The sequence below is a fragment of the Colletotrichum orchidophilum genome, assembly GCF_001831195.1.
Source record: "Colletotrichum orchidophilum strain IMI 309357 chromosome Unknown Scaffold_79.1, whole genome shotgun sequence".
NCBI lineage: Eukaryota > Fungi > Ascomycota > Sordariomycetes > Glomerellales > Glomerellaceae > Colletotrichum > Colletotrichum orchidophilum.
In genome coordinates this window covers 130328-146743 of record NW_019173035.1, presented here as the reverse complement: position 1 = coordinate 146743, position 16416 = coordinate 130328, and the positions used below count along the sequence as shown (strand labels likewise).

The 16416-nt window shown below is 52.4% G+C and overlaps 7 protein-coding genes across 7 annotated transcripts; 1 reads left to right on the top strand and 6 right to left on the bottom strand.

The window, feature by feature from the left end:
* Positions 1-1433: 1433 nt before the first annotated feature.
* Positions 1434-1922, bottom strand: CORC01_09003 (uncharacterized protein; the record flags this gene model as incomplete). The annotated part of the gene is made up of 1 exon (XM_022620633.1): positions 1434-1922. The coding sequence occupies one exon, from the start codon at positions 1920-1922 to the stop codon at positions 1434-1436; it is 489 nt and encodes a 162-aa protein (XP_022472880.1).
* A 2709-nt stretch (positions 1923-4631) lies between these two features.
* Positions 4632-5384, bottom strand: CORC01_09002 (uncharacterized protein; the record flags this gene model as incomplete). The annotated part of the gene is made up of 1 exon (XM_022620632.1): positions 4632-5384. One exon carries the CDS (start codon positions 5382-5384, stop codon positions 4632-4634), a length of 753 nt encoding a protein of 250 aa, XP_022472879.1.
* Positions 5385-7474: 2090 nt separating this feature from the next.
* CORC01_09001 (uncharacterized protein) lies at positions 7475-7846 on the bottom strand (the record flags this gene model as incomplete). The annotated part of the gene is made up of 1 exon (XM_022620631.1): positions 7475-7846. One exon carries the CDS (start codon positions 7844-7846, stop codon positions 7475-7477), a length of 372 nt encoding a protein of 123 aa, XP_022472878.1.
* A 766-nt stretch (positions 7847-8612) lies between these two features.
* Positions 8613-10042, top strand: CORC01_09000 (calcineurin-like phosphoesterase; the record flags this gene model as incomplete). The annotated part of the gene is made up of 4 exons (XM_022620630.1): positions 8613-8629; positions 8689-8812; positions 8869-8959; positions 9027-10042. 4 exons carry the CDS (start codon positions 8613-8615, stop codon positions 10040-10042), a joined length of 1248 nt encoding a protein of 415 aa, XP_022472877.1.
* Positions 10043-10384: 342 nt separating this feature from the next.
* On the bottom strand, positions 10385-12085 carry CORC01_08999 (uncharacterized protein; the record flags this gene model as incomplete). The annotated part of the gene is made up of 1 exon (XM_022620629.1): positions 10385-12085. One exon carries the CDS (start codon positions 12083-12085, stop codon positions 10385-10387), a length of 1701 nt encoding a protein of 566 aa, XP_022472876.1.
* Positions 12086-12845: 760 nt separating this feature from the next.
* CORC01_08998 (uncharacterized protein) lies at positions 12846-13894 on the bottom strand (the record flags this gene model as incomplete). Its single annotated transcript, XM_022620628.1, has 2 exons — positions 12846-13681; positions 13792-13894. 2 exons carry the CDS (start codon positions 13892-13894, stop codon positions 12846-12848), a joined length of 939 nt encoding a protein of 312 aa, XP_022472875.1.
* Positions 13895-14621: 727 nt separating this feature from the next.
* On the bottom strand, positions 14622-14993 carry CORC01_08997 (uncharacterized protein; the record flags this gene model as incomplete). Its single annotated transcript, XM_022620627.1, has 2 exons — positions 14622-14750; positions 14802-14993. 2 exons carry the CDS (start codon positions 14991-14993, stop codon positions 14622-14624), a joined length of 321 nt encoding a protein of 106 aa, XP_022472874.1.
* Positions 14994-16416: the final 1423 nt, after the last annotated feature.

Here is a 16416-nt window from a genome sequence, read left to right as displayed (position 1 = left end):
CTCTCGTCCGTGGGACATGCCACTCGCGATCTCGACTCTTGAGGAGGTGGTAGATTCGGGGCTTTCATTTTATACAGGCCAAGCCGTTGGGTGATCACTTGTGGAATTGAGCAACTAGGATATGCTTCGTGTTTGGATAACCCACCCAGTGTCGACTTGTAGAGTCAGTGACAACGGAGTGATGGAGCAGTATACTTGTTGACGTCGTTAAGAAGAGGCCTGGTGATACGGTTATTGTCGACGCCACAGTAACCCGCATCGACAATAGTTTGAACATTTAACACGGGGGGCGGGGGGCGGGGGGCAAATTTAAGTGATGGCAGCCTCCTTTGAGTAAGAAGCGATGGCTATTACGAACAAAGGGGGGTTATTGAATCCTAGCCCTCGTCCTCTTGGTATCAAGTCCTAATTCAAAGCGTTCCCATCTTTGTTTGCCCAGCCGATCTCTGCTTTCTTACGCTCGCGTCTATACCGTCTGCACCGTCTGCTTGCCATGGCATCATGCTTCAGATGAGGTAGGAACTCTAAGAATACAAGTGCGGAGATGCGTCTGTGACGGCAAAGTTTTATTTGCCTAGTGAGTCTCCAAGAATCCGCGGAGGATGGTACAGAAGGTGACATTATAACTTTCGAAGGATTGCTGTGCATCGTGAGGTATGTCAAACCGTAGGTAGAAATTAAAGCACTACCCACATTATATGTACATGCCTAGTAGAAACGTCATCTGTATCTGTAAACTTCAATGATTGTAGCCTAAGCAAGTTGAACGAAGATGAACACAAAAGTTTTCCCATTTGGAGAAGCGTCATTATCAACCAAATCCCCAGGATATTTAGATTGCACGATCTTCAAAACCTAGATGAAAGTGATTTTATGTTTGGCTAATTCCATACATTTTTGTGAATTCTGAGTGTATATGGTTGACAAAGCTTGAGCCTCACCTGTAGCTCTTGGCATATCGAGTGGAGACTTGGGTTGCAACTCCCGTTCTTCAATATCACCTACTAAGTCTGGGGATTGTTGGTTTGGTTATATGAGTTGAACCAAACACCAGACGTCGCGGCTAATTTATGACTGCTCTGACCACTGTATGCCAAAATCTAAGTCAAACTACTTGCAAAGCCAAAGTGGACTGGGTTGAAGGTTCTTCACTATCGCTTTGCGTCGGTACCTATATTCACACATGCCATCTTGATTCTAGTTTCTATTTACACCATGCACCTGCTTTGTAGATTCAATCAAATATATTGTGTCATTCATTAAGAAGAAGAGTTCAAACGCCATTTTCTAAGGATAATGATCTTCATCCTTCCATGCTTGTGCCTTGCTCCGCCTTATCCTATGTAGACAGGTGTAGAGAGAGGATTTATTTACCAATGACAAGGACTGCAAGAAAAGCCATTATCAGTATCAAAACCCCAGACTTTCGAGTTTCAGGGCAACCTACCAGAAGACTGCTGAACGACTTGACTGATCTGGCCGACCAATCCCTGGTCAATAAACTGACCCAGGTTGACCTGTCCGATGCCCCCGATGAGGCCCAAGTTCAGACCGCCGAGGTTCAGCTGCGCTAGGTCAACGTTGCCAAAGAGCCCCTGCTGCTGGATTGCCAACACGGTGGAGAGCTGCTGGAGCTGCAGAAGAGCGTTGAGGTCAAAGTTTTGAGCGGCGAAGAGGTTCTGGAAGGCGCCCAGGTTAAGGCTGTTGACCTGCCCCAGCTGGCCGAGGCCCTGAAGGTTGAGGTTGTTGAGGGCGAGGAGGTAGTTGAGGTCGAGGTTGCGGAAGCCTTGGAGGTTGTTGAGGCTTCCGATGTCGATGTTGTTCTTGTTGTTCTGGCGGGGTTCCACTGAGTCGATGGTGCCGGTGGGTGCTGCGGTGGCAAAGGCGGCAAGAGTTGAGAGGATGACGGTCGAGAAGCGCATTTGGAATGATTTGGTTGAGATGTATTTGGGTTGATTAAAGAGGTATTATGTATGAAGAGAGCACAGCTCTAGATGTCTTTTAAAGAGTGGTTTGTATTGTGAACGAACGGAAAGGAGTGAAGAGAAGGAGCACAGCTAATCGCGAGTTAGTGGGGCGCATTTTCACCTTGTCTTTAGATGAGACTCACCTCTGAAGAGAATGATTGAAGGGAATGATTGATATCGTGATGGATGATTGAATTGTATGCGTGTGGGTGTAGGGGTATGAGGTAATGTTTGCGGCCCGCTGCAGGACATGTCTTATATGTAGGTAAGATAGTAGCCAAGATATCAGTAGCAAAGAGTGATTTATGTCGACATCTGAGCTCCCCAGCAAGGCATGAGGAGTTCGAGTCATGGCCAAGGTGAGTTAAGGTACGATTTGCGCTCGGAAGGGTCGTGAGCGAATGATCCGGCGCGTATCAGAGTCTCAATGTCGTTGGTATGGAATAATGTTGGATCAAACAGCTTGACAGGGGCATCGAAACTAGGGGTCATAATGGACGCGTATATCATGGGAAAGAGGACGTTCAGTCGGATGGCAGGAGCGATGTGACCCTTGGCTCGATCTAGCGACCTCTTTTGGAATGGGTGAGAGTCCAAGCAGAGCACCGCATAGACCAAGAGAGTAATCTCGTAACATAAGCGCGTTCAGATTTGCCTCATGGGCCCTTGAGTTCAATTTGCAGTCTCTGTAGGTTATTGTTATGATATAAACAGTCATAGTGAACAGATGTATGCACCTGATGATAGGTTGATTCAGACGAGAGCGATTAATCAAAGTCGACATTAGAAAGCAATCCAAGGTCAGGGCGCCGTGGGCCAAGCCACGCATGCCCAAGTAACCTTACTTGAAGGATTCCGCAGCTATTCGGCCGACGGATTGATGGTGCGAAAAAATCATCCGAGCCATCGCCAAGCCGGCATATGGGCCTTCCAGCGTCTTCCCGTGGACCATGCGAGGGAACGAAACTGGAACAGGCTATGAGATTTACACAGGGAACCGAGAGCTACTTCGTAGGATCTGATGATGGGAATGAGCGGTGAATACCTGGTTTGATCACAGGGTTTGTGAAGGCGGTGTTGGGATATCCGTCGATAGTGCGACGGAGCCGGAAGACAACGACAGTGTAAAGGGGGGTGATGCCAGCCAGATGCAGCGACTTGGTACGTCGCTGCGATGGCAGGAGTGTCATCCGAAGACCTTCAAAATTGTGATGGAGGGGGTCTTGATTGGGTGATGACAGGTGCGTTGGAGCATCCTGAAGCTGGGCTGCTGGGGTCTCTGACGGCTCAAGACGGGATAAAGTTGGGTTTGGGTTATCGTATGAGGATCCAGCTCTCGCCGGCGCTGCATTGGGCCAGAGGGCCATTGGCTACCGCGTTGTGGGGGAAGCAGTTAGTGTGGTGATTGGTGCAGTCGTGACAACGACTCAACACAAACAATCGAGAGAGGAGCATCTTGGTGTTGACGTCGGAGCGGCTCAACTAAGGTTTAGTGGCTGTTTAAACCCGTGTCGGTGGGGGGACGTCCTTCAGCCTCGGACCGTTCGATGGCCCCTGCAGCATAGTACAAAGCTTTCATTGGATGACGTTAGCCCCGCAATTCTCCTCTTCCAGCAAGTCAGCATCTCTAGCGTCCGTGACAAGCGGCCCGGGCGCAGAGTGCAACTGTTCTTCTTGTTATCAGTATCATCATGCATCCCACAACCCTCATCGGATCCCCCTGTTCGGCTTACAACCCCCGAACCCCTCCAAGTGTCGCAGGTTTTCGTCGATGAGGCATCTTCCTTCCACGGCATTGACAAAGGCGGGACAGGATTGCAAGCGTCACCCTGTTGTTCCTTTGGACGTTCTCCCCCGCATTCCGGATGTCCAGCGCTTCCGGGAAGAGGAGGGTTGGATTTGCGTTTGACGAGCGCATCTCAATACCGTAACTGCTGTCAAATTGTGATGCGGCAGCCAAAGTGAGGCGGTGGACAGACTCAGATGTCAGTCTGTAACTTGACTAATCCCTTCGCAGCGAAGTCCTTCTCCGTGTAGAGGCTAAATGCTGTTTGGCCAAGTTACATAGACGCAAATGAGTTAAAAAAAAAAAGCCAGTCATCCCAGTTGAGTGGCTCTGTTTGGGATCATCAGTGTTGAGTCCAGGGTAGGTCTTTGCAAGTAAGACTCGCGAATTATAAGCTTAAGTCAAGCTGCTGTCAAAATTTTGGCGTTTAAACAAGGACACCACCCCCCGCCTGAAAGACGAACCCCTCACGAAATCAGCAAAGTTTGTGACAACGCATCAAATTAGAAGTGAAACTCGAAGCTTGTGGCAGGTTGCATGTTCATAATATAAAAAATACTGAACGTATTTGATTAAACAAGAGTTGTTGAATTTTGCACCGTAACCCATTCCCACCCCCCTTTTGTCCCAGCAGTGAGGAAATCAAGCAGGGCTACCAGTGTCATCTCTAGTTCCAGGCGAGACGGCCCAGTTTGGATGTCAAGCCAGCCGGTCACGCGGCGCGGGTTCCCTTGCACCTGCTCACGCATGAGACATCTACAATATAGTGGCGCCCCCGGTGCTGAACACCGACGATTGGCCATTATCTGAGCCCGATGGTGTATCGATTACATCGCACTAACATCCCTGCAGGCCAATCCCTGAATTCTGGAATGAGTTCACTGAATCTTGACAACCTGGACGCCGCCGAGCTGGACGCCACCAAGGACGAGACCCTGTTGCATGAGAGCAACGACCTGAACCTGGTTGATGAGGCCCACAGCGTTGAGCTGGGCGAGTTGCTGAAGCTGAGCGAGCATCACAAGCTGCTGCTGCGCCTGGAGCTGAGCGAGAGCCTGGACGTTGACGTTCTGTAAGTTCATAGCGGCGAGGAGGAGTTGGATGTTCTGAAGCAAAAGGGCGTTGGCGTTGTTGTTGTCATTATTGTTATTATTGTTATTGTTGTTATTGTTGTTATTCTTGTTGTTCTTGTTGTTCTTGTTGTTGTTGCGGTTGTTCCCCTTGTTGTCGTTATTATTGCTCTTCTGGTAGTCCTGCATAGCCTTCCCGGCCTGCTTGGCGGCCTCCTTGGCGGCTTCCTTCTGCTTGTTCTCTGCCTGCTTGGCAGCATCATTCTGCGCCTTCTTTGCAGCATCCTCTGCAGCCTTCTCGGCGGCATCTTCGGCGGCCTTCTTCTTCGCATCCCCGGCAGCAGTGTCAGCGCCCTCGGCGGGGGAAGCGGCAGCAGGTGGTGCAGCAGCGGGGGCAGCAGGAACCGGAGCAGCGGGCGTTAGGGCAGGAGCAGTGGCGGGTGCGGCGGCGGGGGCAGCAGCTGGGGCCTGGACGACGGCCTGGCGGGTGTCCAGCTGCTTAGGGATGCTCAGACCCGACACCAGGCCGGTAGCAATAAGAAGGATCATGGAGGACTTCATTTTGGAATAAGTATCGTGAAGGCAAAAAGGTATAAACTTGAAATTTTCGTCAGCTTGCGCTCCCATACAGTTAAGAGCGAGAGAACTCACATTGGGTATCAAGGAATGACAAAGAAATTGAGAATGAACGGAAACAGAGCGCAGCTCTTTGAAAAATAGAATTGAAACTTTGAAGCAAAACACTGTCCTAAGAGAAGGGAGAAGTAACAAAACGTAGCTCGTTCGGGAGAGTAGAGTCTATTTAACTTTCCAACCTCCCGAAAGGTCATTAAGCATAAGTCGTTATGTGGACCAGGCCCGGATGTTGGGCTGGCGCCCCCAGCCCAGACCTTCTACTGATCAGATGGCATCTATCAAGGCCCATGATACAGATGCCATCCGGGATTGTCAGTTGCGTAACAACATGAAGCCAGCGGTTGGTGGCATCTACCTTCCAAAGTACACAGTCGATGACCGGCATACGATGGGTGTGCTGAAGCCGGTCTCAGTCGTACCCCGGTAGAGAGCAGATGGAACTCATCACCCCAACTTTAAACTGCCATGCTGAATGCCCCAAGACTCCAGGCGTCCTCCGGCTGTTTCGGCTGATCTGAGCCGTTTTTTGGCGTCTCCGTGATCAGACCGCAAGCCGTCCATGCGGTACACCTCCGCCCCGCTGACAAGCTAAAGGAAAACCTTGGTATTCTTTCCAAGTATTGTGAGGCTTGGTCTTTCGTGTGCTTTTCTAGACAGAATGACCAAAAAGTGACCCGCACCCTCTGCGCCAAGGCGTCCATCACGGGCTCCTTGCGTCAGATGCTGTAAGCGGGTGTTAAGGTTGCGGGCTGGAAACAAGGATGTGACCTAGCAGCACGGATCACTGCCTGAGTCTCTTCCGATGTCTCATCCCCACGATCGCCCGGCCGTGAACGGAACATGAGAAAGCCGGGGTAAATATTCGAGCTTTATGCCCTAGCGACGCAGGCATTGCCTCAATGTAGAGGCTAGGCGAATCCTATGTGAAAATATTCGGAAGATCATGCGCAATGAGCTCACGGCAGTTCATGAGTCAAATCGGGGTATGAGAACTTTACTGGGAAACAGAACTCAAGCTTGAAGATGAGCGGCGATCTTGAGAATCATCCCTCCCGCTGGCTCGGAGGAATCAGCCATGCAAAAGTTTCCAAGTGCTCAAGATACTTTCGGCTTCTTGTGGTCAAAATCCTCAAGCGAAAGGCTCTCAAGCTGTCACCAAGGCGACTTGCCTGGCCACCCCCAGCCGTTTAGGCTCAGAGCTTGCAAGGATGAAGCTGATGTAACTCTGCGACGGCGAACTGCACCTACATTTCAAGGATACTTGGTCCAAAATAACCTTTTTTTTTTTTTTTAGACGACTACTTGTTTAGACTTGGCAAGCCCCGGCCAACAGGCCCCTCGAGTACTGTAGTCAAAAGCGTATTATTGCGTGCGTGATCCTGAGCCTCAATAACCACTTGGGTCATGAAACATCCCCCATGATAAGCTGGAAAGCAAGAAATGATTGAAAATTGGTCATACGGCGACTGCATATATGGAGAGCAGGTTTTTTTGAGCCTGTGCATCGTGAAGCCTTCTGCCATCACCGGTCTCGACACAGCCCAAGAGAGTCCAGGCACTTGGGGCCCCTGTCGTCAACTAGTGTTTTTCGAAGGCTAGGCAGCTGACATTACACTGTTGTATCCCTGGGGTCGAGAGCTGAAAGGTCGAGGCTATCGTCGAGACCGCCACTTGAGGCAAGAACTGAGGCATCAATGTGTAGGCCCGTGTTGTGTTGCTCGAGCAAGGGCCTTTTGGAACCCGGCGGCCTCGAGGGATATCAGATTGGTGACTTCCATTCTACACCAATGCGAATTTTATTCCCAGCCCTTCACGATGGACAATGGTGTGAGTTGTGGCTTAAGGGGTGTTCTCTGCCGTTTCCTCCGGGTTTAGCCGAATGATTCCTTGTTCGTCACATCGGCCATCTTCCGTGTAGTAAGTCGTCTATCGTCATCACATATCCAATGCCGTTGGGACCACATAGTTGATGGAAAATGGTATCTTTGAGTTGTACATATGTTCATCTGTTGTCGTCACCTCTCCGCTCTGCTGTCATCCGCTTTGCTCGGCCCGTGGAATCCCAACCACTCACCCAGAATGCCACCTGGTTTCGGTACAGGGCACTCCCTCCTCAGTCGCTCTTCTCTTGCTCGTATCGTTTCCTCGTCACCCACTTGATTGAAGCTGACCACACCGTCCTTGATTTCTGGGGCTGCGTCGCGACGACGGCGCCTCCTTCGCCGGCCGTCCTCGCCAACCACAATCTCCCCGTCGGCGTACGTGACTCTCGGCGCGGGGCATGGCAGCAGATGTGGCATGCCAACCACGAAGAAGCTTGCGACAACCGTGGTTGCGAAGAGAGAAGAGGTCATGCGTGACCGCGGGTGGAGGGGGTGCGGTGGCATGATCGCGTGTTTTTTTTGGTGTTTAGAAAAGGAGGCTTCGATCTTCCGCATGCCATTGGGCGTTAGCGAACTCGGAACGAATCGGAAAAGCCCAATTGAGCAGAGTTTCTCACCTATGACAGCACCATGCTTGCGCGACAGGTTGACGGGTCCGAAGGCGGTCCTGTGATGAAGGCTTAAGATGCGCAGCGACGAAGGCCAACGAGTGGGTTACTTCGCAAACCTGCAATGAAGCTTAATGTACCGAATTAATATGCAGGCCTCCTGATTGGATTCCGGCGGCCCGGAGTGGGACCATACTGGGCGACGTGACATGCCAACCAACGGTTGATACATGCCTGAGGATCTTGTCTTCGGTCATCGCAACAACTAAAGATCCGAGCTGGAGCCTGGTCTATTCCCCGAATGCACACCAACAGGAACCCACATGTCACGCACTGACCATCTATCCGCTTTGCAGATCCCGGCGCGATTGGAAGTTCGAATTGGGGGTTCGTGGACGACCAGTGACCGCTAACGGGCAATCAACCATGCACGTCTTTGAACACTCCTGACGCCATCCCATCCTCGAAGTCTTGATCGCGCACAAGTGCTCAGTCCGCGTTCATAAGACGAAGTAGCTGCGGTCGACCGCGCTGCTCACGAATGAAATACCTTGCGCGACATGCTATAAAGTAGAACAATACTATCATTTCCAACTCGATACCGCGAGTCCTCGGCCTCGGGCGCCGCGACCCAGACCAGGGAACCCTTCTCAGATTCCGCAATGAGCGATCTCGACAAGTGAGTATACCGGTGAGTGCCAACTGTATATGGCAGAAAGACGCTCACACATGGCATAGAGCTATCGCGCAACTGCGCGCCTGTCGACCGATACCCGAAGCGCAAGTCCGAGAGCTATGCCACAAGGCGCGCGAGCTGCTCATTGAGGAAGGAAATGTTGTCACAGTCACGGCTCCCGTCACGGTACGATGAGGTCTCCAATTACAGGTGCGGCCGAGTAAACGCTGACATGGGATCAGATATGTGGCGATATTCACGGCCAGTTCCACGACCTCATGGAGCTCTTCCGTGTAGGCGGCGATGTTCCCGATACCAACTACCTCTTCATGGGTATGCCGTCATGACCTTTCGCTGGTTCACCGCACCTTCGTACATGCTGACAGCTTTCTTGGTACAGGTGACTTCGTCGACCGCGGCTTCTATTCCCTCGAGTCCTTCCTCCTTCTTCTCTGTCTCAAAGTCCGCTACCCTGATCGCATGACCCTCATCAGAGGCAATCACGAATCCCGCCAAATCACCACCGTCTACGGTTTCTATGACGAATGCCTGAGAAAGTATGGCTCCGCCAACGTCTGGCGGTACTGCTGCGACGTATTTGACTATCTCGCTCTCGGTGCGATCGTTCTCGGCGCATCACACACCTTCAACTCCACCCCAGGACAGGAAGCTATCGACGAAGATGTCGAGATTGAGGTCTGCGATCAGAGCGGTTCAACTATGAGCCGCTTTCCCCGACAGAGACGGCCACAACGGCAACCCACGAATAGCCCCAACGGCGCACCCTCGTCCGGCGGCGACGACAAGACAGGTCCCCCAGGTAGCGGTGCATCGGGAAGCTCTTCAGGATCCCTGGGCAACCCTGCCGGAGCAATTCTCTGTGTTCACGGTGGTCTGTCCCCGTTGATTGACAGTGTAGACAAGATCCGTCTCTTAGACAGAAAGCAAGAAGTTCCTCACGAGGGAGCCATGTGCGATCTGCTCTGGTCCGACCCGGACGAGATCGACGGCTGGGGTCTGTCGCCGCGTGGCGCAGGCTTCTTGTTCGGCGCCGATATCGTTCGTGACTTCAACCACAAGAACGACCTGTCGCTCATTGCGCGCGCTCATCAGCTGGTCATGGAGGGTTTCAAGGAGATGTTCGATGCCAGCATCGTTACGGTGTGGTCAGCGCCGAATTACTGCTACCGCTGCGGCAACGTAGCAGCGATACTCGAGCTGGCGGAGGATAATTCTGGCACAGGCGTGTTTGCGCGCAGCAACGGTGAAAGGGGGCGCAGTGACGGCAACATTCGGGGCACCGATGATCAAGTTCTCCTTCCCGGGCCCGCGAGGAGGTACCGTGTGTTCCAAGCCGCGCCGCAGGATTCTAGGGGAATGCCGGCGAAGAAGCCCGTGGCGGACTACTTCTTGTAGTCAGACTGGGCCTCCAGGCGAGATATTCTGACGATACCAAGCGTTTTATTGTTTAAACGGCACAAATATTTTAATTTGAAAATGGCGAAAAAAGACAACGGAATGGTGAACGGTATTGGGCGCACTGCGTGTTCCTCCTCCTCATCTTTACATGTACGGGATAGGTTGGATAAGCGCCACTGGAGTTTGAAGCCTCGGCACGAACAATGCAATTTCTAACGATATTCCACAGGCCAACTATTACTGTGACCCGTATGCAGTCTGCACTCCTTGACGCGACGCACACTGTCTCCAGTATACCTAGTTTCCTTCTCTTCCCGGCCTTGGAAGCCGTCAATCGATTCACACTTCTCCATACCTCCGACCGTCGTGAGCAATCTTGAAATTCCTCGGCTTAATCTGCGATCTCCCCCCAAACTCCAGCTCCAAGTGTACACGCTTCTTCGTCTCCACGAGCCAGTCGGCCATGACTTGTGCGCCCTCTTCGCCAAAGACGAATATTTTGTCGTTGAGATCGCCTTGCTTATCCAGGAGCTCGTATAGATGTGCCGTCTCCTGGCTCGCCTCCATCAGACGCCCCGTCTTGGCCCTCCCCCTCAGCAGGGAAGATCCCTTTTCAATCGCCTCTATTTCGTTCTGGAGCTGCGCGAGCTTCTTGTGGATTCTTCTTTTCGAAAGGGCGGTGGTCCAGATCTTGCTCAACACTGCCTTAAGCTCCTGGAACTTCTTGGTCTGGTACTTGCGCGTGGGGAGATCCTTGGCCGTGATCGCGTGCGGCGCCTGCTCGACCAGCCGAATGAGCTCCGCAATGGCGTCACGGTAGTGCAAGGCCCTCAAGTCCTCCTCTCCGCTGCCAAACGTGTCTCTCGGCTTCAAAGCGTACTCGAAGATGACACACTCTACTAGCTCTGGCCAGTCTTCCCTGCTCGGGGAAGTGATGGGGGCGGTGTTTCCGCCATCTGGATCCTTGGGCTCTCTGCTCCGAAAGGGGTTCATTGAGTTGATGAACCTCTTTATCCGTCCTCCTCCACCACCCTGCACGCCGCGAAGAAGCTCAGACCGGGATTTCTTGGCAGTTGGCTGGGACAAGTCGTTGTCCCCAGGCCTCTTCTTGCCGCGTTCCCCTTCCCCTTCGCCCTCTACCTCGCCCTTATCCTCGCTTTCTGTTTCATACTTGAGATCCTTCATCCACTTATCCACGTTCGCCGCCTCCAATCTAGCCTCATGCTTATCCAGCTGTCTGCGGAGGTGTATCGCACCGCTCACATCTCCCGGTTTCCGAGGGGCCGAAGGGTCCTGGTCTTCTTTGAAAAATATAGGTTCGAGTGCTGGACGCGAGTACTTATGGTCCGCGGTGAGCCATGGCTTGAACCTGCTCCATTTAGGAGATATTACACTTGCTTGACCGCAACGGACCTCCTCAGGCTGTTCGTCTAGTGCCTCATGAGATTTCCGTCCCGTGTGTCCTGACGTGCGCCGGCGTGGGGTCGAAGCCCGGGTAGCTTGACGCACCTTCTTTGCTATCCGAGGAGGGAATCCCTTAATCTCATGGCTTGGAGGCTTTTGAATTTTAGATGGGTTCGACTGGTCCGTCGTATTACTCGGCACAGGACTAGTAGACCGCTTAGATACGGAGGGTTGACGACTTGATGGTGGGATCCAATTCGGCGTTCTAGCAGGTCGTGGTGATGGATATGACCAGTACTGGCGCTTCTGTTTCTGTTTGTGTCCTTGCGGCGGCGGCGGAATAGACGTCGGCGTTGGTAGCAATGATTTCTTGGCCTTCTCCTGGACCTCCTGGAGCTGTGTCGTGATCAACAGGATCTGCTGTTCTAGCATACGATGCAAAGTATCAGATGCTCCCCCACTGTCCCCTCCCTGCACGCCCAACAAAATGCGGCTGGCGTCTTCGGCTTCACTAGCAAGACGTTGCAGAACTTCTATAACGTCGGAATTGTGACCCCCGTTGCGCGCTGTGATTTCCGCAAGACATCTCTCGAACTCGATTCGTTGTGATGTGGCCAATATTGCCATCGAATTCATTCTGTCCACAGTGCAACGTTCTGACATCTGATTTTCGAATAACCTAAAATTTTTGGAGGGAAGCAAACTGGGGCAAGGTGCTGCTGAACATTCGTCGGGTAGACACACAGAATTGATCTTAGTCGAAAAGAAGAGAAAATTAGCCAGTGGTCACCGTGGGCATTAGATTCATTAAAGACAATTCTTATCAATCCCTCAATGTTGTGTCCGGTGAGCTCTTTGACGAGAGCATTGGCATTTCTTGGACGGCAAAAGACTGGCTCAACGGGTCGCCGGCACGCCACTTCTCAACCCACTCTATGCGCATCTTTCGCACAAAGCACATTGCGCAGAGGTGAACGTCCTCGGTCTCAATCCCAGAGAATCTAACGTTTTCAGCACCTGCCAAAGGCTACGTTCTCGCAAGCCTTGGTTGCCTTTGTGCTCTGTGTCCTTCCCATTAGTCTCCTTGACATGGGTAGAGCACAATAGATTGATTTCCTTTGACCAACCTCGGCTGTGGTCGATTGTGTACAGAAGCATAACAATCCATGTACAAACCCCAAAAGAAGTAAGGAGGCACAGCGGGTTGGTTTTCAAAACCACTGAGCGATCCTATCAATAGATTTCCAATGGGGCTTAGTCTTCGTGGTTGACTTGGAGTTAAGCATTGCCCATTGTCGATTCAACCCGTTTTTTTGGCTTCGTCGTCGCGATCGAAAGTGTGGTTTAGAAGGGTCTACAATTGCATTGAGAACCCAAAAGAAGTCTTAAATCTGCTTCAGTTGTGTCGCGTATTGTACTGCGATCTGGCAAAGGGGTCTGAGGATGACCAAGGGTGGTCGTCTGGGTTTCCTCTGTACTGCGCTTTGCGATCTTCCATGGTGGAATCCATGTCGGCAACGGAGATATGCCCAGTGTGACCAGTGGTAGCTTCGATGAACGCCGGCGGCTGGTGGTGAATATTCTGGTACGAGGTGTACGGCATGGAGGGCGAAGGCAGCATGCCTGCTGAAGGATCGGCTTCCGGGAATGGCGGATGATAATCGAGTGTTTGATTCGTCCCGAATCCCTGAACATTTAATGACATACCATGGGTAGACTGATTTTGGTGGGTATTTGCCCACTCGACCGTTTGTGGGCGGTGGTGATGGCTTGTGTAATCTCGGTTTTTCATGTCTCCGGCTTGAGCGTAGGCCTGTCGAGGGCCAAAGTCTGTTGGTGAAACGACCGCCGAGCCATGAACTTGATGGACAGATTCTGATGGAGAGCCATATTCCTCGGTCGGTGAGTCTGGCGTAGGACCGTATGAAAGAGTCCGGTCCGGACTGGTCTGTCTGCTTGGTGGTAGAGTTGGCATCTGGATATCGAGGCAGGGTGGCCGCCGTGGAATCAGAAGGCCTTCCAATATTTCTGTCGCTTTCTCGGGGATCAAGCTGCCGCTTGTGTTTAGAGTATGTAGGCCACGGTGACTTGGAGAACCAAATTTGCCGGTGTGTATGTACTGTTCAATTTGCTCGTCACCCCAGCCCAGATGATGAAGAAGTTGCCGAAGCTTGTGGTTCTCCTCTGCAACTCGGCGCGCCGCCTGCTGCACTTCCGCAGAAGCCTCGATTCCTTGGAGTTGGCATTGCCGAAGACGTTGTTCAATCTCTTGAACGTACTCTTTCTTTCGAGCCCTCGAACGGCGCTGATTATCCCGAATGCGATTCCTCTCTTTTTCCTACGATGAAAGGGTTGGTAAGTTGTCCCTCGGCTGGAGGAGAAGTTGCCCACGTCGAGCTCAATGTCGAGCTCTTTTGGAACCGAGAGGTCACTAACCGCTTCCATTGGCTATTATGCGGGTTGAAAACGACGCACTTTTTTCGAAATTTAGGGAATTGTTACCTTCCAAGGAAATGATGGTGATCGTGGATGGCAGAATAGGGACTGGGGATTCTCTTCAAGGAACATCCGACTGGAGGTCAACTAGATGTCTTAGGAGGTTGGGCACCTATCATATGCAAAAACTGTGGGGTTTGAGAGCCTTAGCTGACGCTTGTTTCATCGGGAGGGCATAAGGGGATGTGAACAAGAGTATCAACTGGCGAGGCCACACCAAGGGCTTCTAGGCCTGGCATATTGCTGCAGTAAAAGAAAGCGCAACGGGCCGGCAAATCAAAGACAGCCTGAACATATTTGAAGGACTTGTGGAGGATGACTTGCCCTGGCCGAGACTGGTCCGACAGAGGGGGATAGCAAGGATTGTGAGGTCTCCTGCTGAGGTGGTAGGGGTATCGTCCAGGAAGAGGCCAGGCCGGACCCCAAGCCACTAGGCATGATGAGGAGGCAATGCAGCCGACCAAACGGGATCCCCGATACTTGACTTCCGTGAGGTTTTGCTGGTCTTTGCGCAGCCAATGGATGGAACTGTAGGACATAGCACTCCTAGGTTGAGTGTTGGTCTGGCCATGAGGAATACGAGCCATCGGAGATCAAGAAATACATCTGTGGGGTTGATTAGCCAAAGGAGCGTTGACAAGATCTCTCAGATGGGTTGAGCTCTCGCAGTTCAAGACTACCGCCGAGGGAGACATAGCCGAAGCAAGCGAGCTCCTAATGTGGAAAGCCACCCGTGACCCCAAAAACACGCGTCTGTCGGTGGACCCTGACCGACAGGTTCGACCGAAAATTGGGGGTTTGGACGCTAGAAAGCCACCAGTACAGAGGGTCTTGGCAATATGGACTCGGTTCCTAAGTGTTCTTGGCCAGTGATATCTCCTCTGAGCCGTGCACGATGATGCCGTAAGGCGCGCGCGCTTGCTCTTCGGCTGTCGCGGTGCCTCGAAGAAAAGGGCTCCAATATGGACTGGGGATCGTCACTCATAGCATGGCGTTGGGACTTTAGAGGGATGCTGGTCCCAGTGCAACGGTACCAGTCTGGGTTCATCGTGGATGCCGTAGCCGAAGGCAGCGACGGCCCTGGACGTCTTGTTTGCTTTTCCTAGCCGGGCTGGAGCGTCCTTCGCCCCCATGTGTGCTGGGACCGGGGGCGAAGTCTGAGGACAGCGCGGGATGCCTGACTTTCAACGGGGAACGACAGATGCGAATTATTCAACAGCCGCTTGAGAGGATAAGCTTGAACGGGGAAGAATACCGGCGTGCCATTGGCAGCAAGCCACAGATCGTCCAACGTGATGTGCTGAGCAACCTGGTTACCCACTTCTTGGGGTGTGAGTGACGAGTCCCCTCCCGTTGACGGAACGGTTCGAAGATAATATCCGGGTGCTGCAAGACATACGTTGGGATGAAGAATCGAGAGCAGAAGATAACGCCGAGATTCTTGACGGACTTGTCATTGGGCAGTGTGCCAGACGTCGGAGGTCCCGCGGAGATGGTGATTCTCTGGCGGGGAGCAAGGCTATCCAGGTGGTTTGGGTAGGTCTTTTGTTATGATGTTAAGGTAGGTGTGCGCAAACACCACGAGAGAGGCCGACCTGGAAGTCGATTGAACACGCTCTCGTTCTTTAGCTTGCAGGTCGTCGGTAAATTGGTGGCGATGCGCGAGGAGATGATAGGTGGGAACGGCCAACGAATAGCATTGCAAAACAGATACGTCTCTACGCCCAGGCATCACTAATCATGGATTTTTTGCTGTGCCTGATCGACTGGAGGATTCAGGGCATGTCGTTTGGTGTCACGATACAACGGTGATGGTCGACCATGACGACAAGAATAGCTGGCTCGTAACTGAGGTGGGTCTCGACCTGGCCAACGAAGGCGAGCAGGGCGCAAGGCGGGCAGAAATGCTACCTGTCAGGCCGTTAGATCAGTTTGAGGCCCGTCGCCACGGCTGTTGAACAAACGTCTCGAACAATGTTGAGGATGATGGAAAAGGCGCCGAGCCGGTATCTCAGGGTCTTCATCTTGTCTTAGACGTGATTTGCTAGATAGTGCTTAGCGGAGCTGAAGCCGGCAGGCAAGACTTGCGATGAGGTGCTTGGTGCTTGCTTACATTAGTATTAGTCTTGCCTCACCCATCCGGTCCAACGTGGTGTCTTCTGCAGGTTTCGATGGAGCGATCGAGTTCGGGTAGGTCACAAAAGTGGATAGAGCACGGCAAGACAGAGGCGCTCACGCCACGGCTTCAGCTGGGTACCAGGGTCCAGCAACCAACCTCCAGGACTCGAGATATGATTTCCGACAAGCGCCAGGCGGCTCGAGGCTACTATGTGGGTTAGTCGTGGCAAGGTACCTAGGGTAGTGGCACGTAAAGGTACCCTTCCCCATGTAACCCAAGCACGCGGGGGTCAAACTACCCGCCGGTCGTCAGGCTCCCTATGTAGGACATCAGCAACCAGCCAAAGAAGCAC